This window comes from Vulpes lagopus, chromosome 7 (genome assembly GCF_018345385.1).
Source record: "Vulpes lagopus strain Blue_001 chromosome 7, ASM1834538v1, whole genome shotgun sequence".
Classification (NCBI taxonomy): Eukaryota; Metazoa; Chordata; class Mammalia; order Carnivora; family Canidae; genus Vulpes; species Vulpes lagopus.
Window position 1 is genome coordinate 3,869,777 of NC_054830.1, and position 7,158 is coordinate 3,876,934.

The following is a 7,158-nucleotide window of genomic DNA, read 5'->3' on the forward strand; positions in this document are numbered from 1 at the left end:
ACCGAGGGTCCCGGCCCAGGGAGAGTGTGCCAATAAGATGGTTGGTTGTCACGACAACGCGAGGTCGGAATTGTGCGTGGGAGGCGGGCCCTCGGTCACGTGCCTGCCTCGGGGGCGGGGCTTTCGTCCAGGGGGCGGGCCCAGGACCACGGCGGGGAGAGGGCGAGCCGGGCGGAAAGGCCGTTGCCGGGCAACGCCCGGGCGCCGCGCTCCCCCGCCAGGCCCCGCCCCCGCGGAGGTGGGCTCGGTGTCACGTGACCCGCACCCTACGGGAGGGGGCGCGGTCGGGGGCCCGGCGGAGCCGGCAGCGTAGGGAGGTCCGAGTCCGAGGGGTGCGCGCCGGGCTCCCAGGCCCGGACCCCAGCCCCGCTGGACGGCGGGAGAAACTGAGGCCCGAGTGGGTGAGTACGAGGTTGGGAGCGCGCGGCACGTCGCACGCCCCTTTTGTCCGGAGGGGAAACTGAGGCTCTGTGAGGTCAGGGGACCAGTGCGTTCTGCGAGGGTCTGGTTCTCCCAATTCCGTCCCCATGGGACGCCGCCGGCTGCTCCATCCATCCACCCACCCACCCACCCACCCAGACGGCCAGCCAGCCGCCCGCCGCCGCCCCCGCCCCCGCTGCGTGGCTGCTGTGGTCAGGGTGGAAGTTGCGGGACTTCACGGGCGTCCCCTGGAGAGCGGGGAGAGGTGGGATGGCTGCCGTGACTGGGGAAGGGCGAGGACTTCACTCTTCGGAGAGCTGAGAAAGAGTCACAGACAGGAACCGGGCAAGATGAGAAGGGACAGGTGGGCCAGGGCCGGGCCCGCGGCGCATTGTGGGCCGGGGTGAGGAGCTCGGTCTCCATGAGGGGCAGTGGCGAGCCCTGAGAGGGTTTGCAGCAGCAAGGGGCAGTCACATTTCTTTGGGTAAATATGTCTTGGGCTGCCCGGAGAGCATAGGGTGCGGAGGAGGGAGTGGGAGGGTGGGGGAGGCAGGGGGAGGCAGCTGGAAGTTGGCAGTAGGTCGAAGGATCTAGACATCTCAGAGCTGAGGGCGCCCCAGCCCCACCATCTCTCAGTTCTACGGTTCTACCCCTACTGCGCTCAGAGGACAGAAACCCCAGGATGTGACGGGCCTGTGCCTTTCTTGGGGGAAGATTCGTGCCCCCCTGAATCGTGAAGTCCTTGGCCTGTTTCTCTCTTTCACCTTCTCCCCGGAACAAGTAAATCCACTCCCACAGCTCAAGTCACATCTTAACCCTGACGACACAGGCTCCTTCCTGGTGTCTCCAGAGTCATCTCTCCGGGTCCCCTCCAGCTGTCACTTCCAATGTTCCTCACATCACTCAGGGCCAGTCTCGTGTCTGTTGAGCATCTGCTCCATGTCTGGCAGTTTGGGGGCCACTGAGGACCCAACAGCGAACAAAGCAGAAGCAAGTTTCCGTTTCCTTCCTGCCTCCTGGAGCTGACGCTCTAAGAGGAGAGAGGGACAGGGAGCATGTAACAGATCATCAGGATGATTTCAGATCATGGCAAGTGCTGAGAGTGTGGAAGTTCTAGAGGCAAGAGGAGGGAGAGGGACCAGGAGGTACTTTAGAAAAGGAGGCCAGGGGGTTTCCCTTGGAGAAGGTCAGTTTTGTGCTGACTTCAGAGAAGTGAGAGAGCAACTCATTGGGTTATATTTGGGAAGAGCATTCCGGGCAGAGGGAGTAGCCAATGCAAAGGCCCTGAGGCAGGATGGAGACTGGCTCCTTCTAAGGAATGGTGAAGAGGCGCTGTTTGGCAAACAGAGCAAGAGGGGCTGGTCCTCGTGGGGCCTTTTTGAGCATCAAGGAGCCTGGCTTTTGTCCTAAATGAGATGGGGAGGGTTTTCAGCAGGGGGAGGTAAGATTTAATTTGGCTGCTTCTAGGAGGGAGAACAACCCAAAGAGGCCAGGGGAAGCTATATGACCTGGACCAGGTGCTGGCTGCGGAGATGGAGGAGAGAGGGCAGGGCCTGGAGGGAGCACCGTCAGCAAACAAAGGCCCAGCTGGGGAAATGGGGGTGGCTGTGGGCCAGGCTGTGCCTGCCATCCTCTCTCCTGCTGCAGACCCTGCAGACTCAGAGCTGGCCATGAAGGTTCTGCTCCTCACGGGGCTGGGAGCCCTGTTCTTCTCCTACTACTGGGATGACAACTTCGACCCTGGTGAATGCCCGGAGGTGGGGGAGGGACGAATTGGGCCCGCCATCCGGGGCATCCCCGGCGTTGACCACTGTGCACACTGCTAGCCAGCCTCCAGGGAGCCCGGGTGCTGCTGACCGGGGCCAGCGCAGGCGTCGGGGAGGAGCTGGCCTATCACTACGCTCGCCTGGGCTCCCACCTGGTGCTCACGGCCCACACCGAGGCTTTTCTGCAGAAGGTGAGACGCCGATTTCCGGTGGAATGGTGGGGGCAGGAGCTGCTGGAAAACCAGGCCTGGGTTCAAATACTCCCAAAGATCCAGGCTTCCTCTGTGACCTGTAGCAAGTAGGTTAACCCTGAGCCTAGGTTCCTCATTCGCTGCCCAGAGACAATAAAAGTACCTTCTCCTGGGTTCTGGTGTTGGGTTAATACAGTGAGACAGTGAAAGACAGAGAGTGTTCCTCAAAAAATGGGATTGGTGGTGGTGTCCAGAGCCTGTGCCAAACTCCAGGGAGGGGTGATGGGTGGACACTTCTTAGCCCATGGTGGCTCCAAGAAAACGTACAGTGTTTGCGAGGGACTTTGCAGGATGTCCAGAGGGGCCAGACATCTCGAGATTGACCTGAAATCTGAGTTTTAAATGTGGGTGTTGAGCAAAGAGAAGAGCCCTTATTGTAGCCCCCGGGCTGCCAGTGTGCCCCCCGTGGCAGAGCTTTGGGAATAATGCGGAATGTAACCCGAAGCACGGGGTTGGTGGGGGGAGGGGGGCTTTGGGCTGGGGCCCCAGAGGCCTAGCGGGTGGAGGGGGGCCCGCCGGGGTGGACCGGCCCACGGGCAGCTCTGGCCCCCCAGGTGGTAGGGAACTGCCGGAAGCTGGGCGCTCCCGAGGTCTTCTACATCGCTGCGGACATGGCCTCCCCCGAGGTGCCCGGGCGCGTGGTGCAGTTTGCGCTGGACAAGCTGGGTGAGGGGCGGGGCCTGGCGTCTGGGGCGGGGGCCTAGGCCTTGGGCAGGACTCGGAGGGGGTGGGGCCGTGGTCTCGGTGGGCGGAGCTTAGGGGTCTGGGGCTTGGCCAGGGTGGAGCCTCACTCACTGCCTCCAGGGGGCGGAACTCTGGACTGGGTCTCACTGGATCGGGGACCAAGCCTGGCAGGGCCAGGGAATAGGGTCCGGTCTCTTCGGTAGGAGGCGGGAGCTTCCCGGGGCGGAACGCACTGGGTCAGTGCTCCGGCCGCGGCTTCCCCAGTTCAAGGTGACGGGGCCCAGGGGAGGGGTCTCTTCGAGGACTGGCTCCTTGCTGATGGGCCTCTCCGGGCCAGGAGGGCTGGACTACCTCGTGCTGAACCACCTCGGCGCCACCCCGGCAGGCACGCGGTCCCGGAGCGTCCAGGGGACACGCTGGCTCCTGCAGGTGCGGCGCCCAGCGCCCTGTCCCTCCGATCCCACGTCAGGGCCTGCCCCTCCTGAGCCCCGCCCACCGCGCCAAGGCTCCGCCCCTCAAGTCCCGCCCCTTCCAGGCCCCGGCCCCGCCCCTCCGTGGCCGCGCCCACAGCTCCAAGGCCCCGCCCCTCAGGTCTAGCCCCTCGCAGGTCCCGCCTATAGCACCAAGGCCACTCCCCACCGGCCCCGCCCCCTCCCGGGCCCCTCCCACAGCGCCAAGGCCCCGCCCCTCCGGGCCCCGCCACCCGCGGCGAGGCTCCGCCCCTCCCGGGCTGGCGTGCCTCGCGTTGCGGTGACTCGCCGTCGCCACCTGCAGGTGAACTTGCTGAGTTACGTGCAGCTGACCTCGCTGGCGCTGCCCAGCCTGACCGACAGCAGAGGCTCCCTGGTGGTCGTGTCCTCGCTGCTCGGTGCGTGCCCGCGGCCGGGGAGGCGGGCGGACCTGGAGAGGGCAGGGAGGCTCCGGAGGAGGGGGAGCGCCGTGTGGTCACGAGCGGCTGCGCCCCCGCGCTCCTAGGCCGCGTGCCCACGTCCTTCTCCAGCCCGTACTCGGCGGCCAAGTTCGCGCTGGACGGCTTCTTCGGCTCCCTGCGGCGGGAGCTGGACGTGCAGGACGTGAACGTGGCCATCACCGTGTGTGTCCTGGGCCTCCGGGACCGCGCCTCGGCCGCCGAGGCAGTCAGGTGAGGCCCGGGCCGTCAGGGGCAGGGGGCTGTGGGGGGCGGCCCCGCCGCAGTCCCCAGCGCACCCTCCCGTCCCCAGGGGAGTCACGAGGGCCAAGGCGGCCCCGGGGCCCAAGGCGGCCCTGGCGGTGATCCGCGGCGGTGCCACCCGCGCCCCCAGCGTCTTCTACCCGTGGCGCTTCCACCTGCTGGGCCTGCTCCGGGGATGGCTGCCGCACCCGAGGGCCTGGTTCATCCGCCAGGAGCTCAACGTCACCGCTGTCGCCGCTGCCGCTGCCTGAGCTCCCGGGGCGGCGCTCCTTCGTCTTCCCAGAGGGGAGCCCTCCATCCAGCCGTCCCAGAGCGGCGACACCCATCGAGACACCTCTGAGCGGGTGGCCGAGGCCCGAGACAGAGTCATCAAGACAGAAAAGGAAAACCGAGAAAAACTTGCCAGCCCCTGGAAAGAGCCGCAGCTCCGAGTTTGCAAGCGCTGATCGTGTGCCAGGCACCTGGTCAGCGACTTGGAAGGCGTTTCCAGTCGTCCGGGCCACCGTGGGTGACGTGGTTGCTGCTTCCATTTTGCAGATGAGAAAGCTGAGGCTGAGAGAGGGGGCGTGACCCTCCCCAGGCCCCGGGCTGCATCCATCAGGGCACCCGGGGAACCCTGGCCATTTCTTGGAACCACCGCATCCCTGGTCTCTTTCTGCTCGCTCAACCTTGGAGCGGCCCCCTACCCTTGCCCCCGTAGGTGACAGCCTTGAGGCCGCCCCTCCGCGGATGGGGTCCGGGGCGTGGAGGAGGGAAAGGATGTGCTCTGGGCTGGACCCAGCCTTCTGTTTCACAATAAAAACCCTTCTTTTGCACATAGGTTCAGATTGCTTAGTTTTTCCATTTTGCTGGTGGAGAGCAGGTAAAGAGGGATGTGTGTGCGGGGAGCAGACTCCTCCAGCCTCCATTTCTCCATTTCACAGTGGAGACCTCACTGGGGAAGTCGGGGGGAAGGAAGGGTACTGACGGGCTGAAGGCCTTGTTTGCGGTATGAAGGGTGGTGGTTTGGGCGCCAATAATGATCATGTGTATCAGACACCAAGCACTTGACTTCGGTGATCTTGCGGCATCTTCACAACCGGAAGTTGGTGCTACTGTTGTTTCCATTTTATAAGTAAGGACACGTGCTTAGAGGGAGAGAGGCAGTCCGCATAGGAGCTGGGATTCTGACATGGGACTTTAAACCAAGTGTGGGCTGTATCTATCTGCACATCACTGATGTTTACATTAACTAGTGAAAAATCGACACATCCTCTCCCTAAAATGACGAATCAGCGTGGTTTGCATAAAGAAAAAGCAGCTGTCCGGATAAAAACTGTAGAATGAATGCAATATTACAAAATGCTGGCTACTGTTGGCTGTGCAAGGGTCTAGAACGAGCAAGTGTCAGGAGGGTTAACCCCAAACAGACTAGCTCCAAATGGCAGACCATCGTTTGGGGGATAAGTAGGACTGAAAGATAAAAACCAGGAAAAAAAATTTTTTTTATGGTTCTACCGGGCCTCCGGTCCCTGCACCATCTGAAATTACATCAAATGATATCAAATGTATTAAAGGGCACTATACCAAATCGCCCTCTTGAGTTCTAATGCGTCAGAGTTTGGCGTCATATCGAATGAAACCAATACCTGTTTATGAGTTTTATTTTGTGCCAGTGCCATCGTATCGTAGCCGAACAGTTTGGAATGGGTGGGTGCTCTTTTTGTCCTGAGCCTATACATGAAGCAAGTCAGGTCCTGGGAGGTGAAGCCCCTGGCGCAGGGTCAGCAAGCCAGCGGCCGAGGTGGGATTCCAGCCAGCCAGCTGCGGAAGGAGGATTCGAACTCCCAACCGCCGGGGAAGGACGCGCAGCCGGGGCTGAAGCGTGGTTTGGGCCGGCGGGTGCAAGCGCGCACGCGCAGGGGCCGCGCGGCCTCCAGCCGCCAGGGGGAGCGCGCGGCCTCCCGGCCCTCTGGCCCGCCCGCCCCGCGGGAGCTAGATATCCCAGAGTTCCGCGGGCCCACGGCCCTTCCGCCGCCGGAGCCGCGAGCAGCAGCAGGTCAGTGGGCGCCGGCCGAGTAGGATCCGCCGCCATCCCCTGTCGGGGGCCCCGGGGCGGCTCAGGGCCGTGGCCGGGCGCAGCGAGCGAGTCCGGGGGAGTCGGGACGCGGGGTTCCGGGCGGCGGGGGCCCGAGCCCGGACTCACCTCCGCGTCCGTCCCCCCAGCCGTCTGCAGCCATGGCTCTGCGCTACCCCATGGCCGTGGGCCTCAACAAGGGCCACAAGGTGACGAAGAACGTGAGCAAGCCGAGGCACAGCCGCCGCCGCGGGGTGAGTGCGGGCGGGGACGGGGGTGGGGGGCGGGGGGCGGGCGCGGACCGGGGCCCCGCGCGCCGAGCCCCGAGCGCCGAGCCCCGAGCCCTGACCCCTGACCGCGGCCCGGCGGCGCCCCGTCCCCGCAGCGCCTCACCAAGCACACCAAGTTCGTGCGGGACATGATCCGGGAGGTGTGCGGCTTCGCCCCGTACGAGCGGCGGGCCATGGAGCTGCTCAAGGTGTCCAAGGACAAGCGCGCCCTCAAGTTCATCAAGAAGCGGGTAGGTGGGGGTCGGGGGGGGGCGGGGCAGCCGGACCCCGACCCCGGGCCCGCGCCGACCGCTCTCCCCGCGCCGCAGGTCGGGACGCACATCCGCGCCAAGAGGAAGAGAGAGGAGCTGAGCAACGTGCTGGCGGCCATGCGGAAAGCGGCCGCCAAGAAGGACTGAGCCCCTCCCCAGCCCCGTAATAATAAAGCCTTCTCGGAACCTCGCGGTCCTGTGCTGGTCCGGCGCACCGGGGGGGGGGTGTCGGGGCCGGGATCGGGGCGCTGCACAGACACGCGGCAGCC

At 64.6% G+C, this 7,158-nt stretch overlaps 2 protein-coding genes across 10 annotated transcripts; both read left to right on the top strand.

Annotated features, from left to right (window-relative positions):
- Window positions 1–120: 120 nt before the first annotated feature.
- On the top strand, window positions 121–5,107 carry HSD11B1L (hydroxysteroid 11-beta dehydrogenase 1 like). Of its 9 annotated transcripts, none has more exons than XM_041763733.1 (8): window positions 121–401; window positions 2,068–2,163; window positions 2,247–2,377; window positions 2,992–3,103; window positions 3,386–3,550; window positions 3,896–3,989; window positions 4,097–4,262; window positions 4,505–4,675. In XM_041763733.1, exons 2-8 carry the CDS (start codon window positions 2,091–2,093, stop codon window positions 4,541–4,543), a joined length of 780 nt encoding a protein of 259 aa, XP_041619667.1. In that variant the 5' UTR covers window positions 121–401; window positions 2,068–2,090; the 3' UTR covers window positions 4,544–4,675. The 9 variants fall into 9 exon arrangements, with proteins under 9 accessions (XP_041619667.1, XP_041619665.1, XP_041619662.1 ...); XM_041763728.1 differs by having other exon boundaries at window positions 122–401; window positions 4,423–4,779; XM_041763729.1 differs by having other exon boundaries at window positions 122–401; window positions 2,251–2,377; window positions 3,459–3,550; window positions 4,342–4,779.
- Window positions 5,108–6,260: 1,153 nt separating this feature from the next.
- On the top strand, window positions 6,261–7,075 carry RPL36 (ribosomal protein L36). The gene is made up of 4 exons (XM_041761786.1): window positions 6,261–6,330; window positions 6,498–6,602; window positions 6,734–6,868; window positions 6,947–7,075. Exons 2-4 carry the CDS (start codon window positions 6,510–6,512, stop codon window positions 7,034–7,036), a joined length of 318 nt encoding a protein of 105 aa, XP_041617720.1. The 5' UTR covers window positions 6,261–6,330; window positions 6,498–6,509; the 3' UTR covers window positions 7,037–7,075.
- The last annotated feature ends 83 nt before the right edge of the window (window positions 7,076–7,158 follow it).

What these genes read in the sequence shown, in the direction of transcription:
- HSD11B1L (XM_041763726.1), top strand. Translation starts at nt 2,091, where the DNA reads ATGAAGGTTCTGCTCCTCACGGGGCTGGGAGCCCTGTTCTTCTCCTAC. An exon ending in CCGAGGCTTTTCTGCAGAAG is followed by an intron (nt 2,378 to 2,991) that starts GTGAGACGCCGA and finishes CTGGCCCCCCAG; the next exon opens with GTGGTAGGGAACTGCCGGAA. An exon ending in GGTCGTGTCCTCGCTGCTCG is followed by an intron (nt 3,990 to 4,096) that starts GTGCGTGCCCGC and finishes CCGCGCTCCTAG; the next exon opens with GCCGCGTGCCCACGTCCTTC.
- RPL36 (XM_041761786.1), top strand. Translation starts at nt 6,510, where the DNA reads ATGGCTCTGCGCTACCCCATGGCCGTGGGCCTCAACAAGGGCCACAAG. An exon ending in GGCACAGCCGCCGCCGCGGG is followed by an intron (nt 6,603 to 6,733) that starts GTGAGTGCGGGC and finishes CCGTCCCCGCAG; the next exon opens with CGCCTCACCAAGCACACCAA. An exon ending in TCAAGTTCATCAAGAAGCGG is followed by an intron (nt 6,869 to 6,946) that starts GTAGGTGGGGGT and finishes CCCGCGCCGCAG; the next exon opens with GTCGGGACGCACATCCGCGC.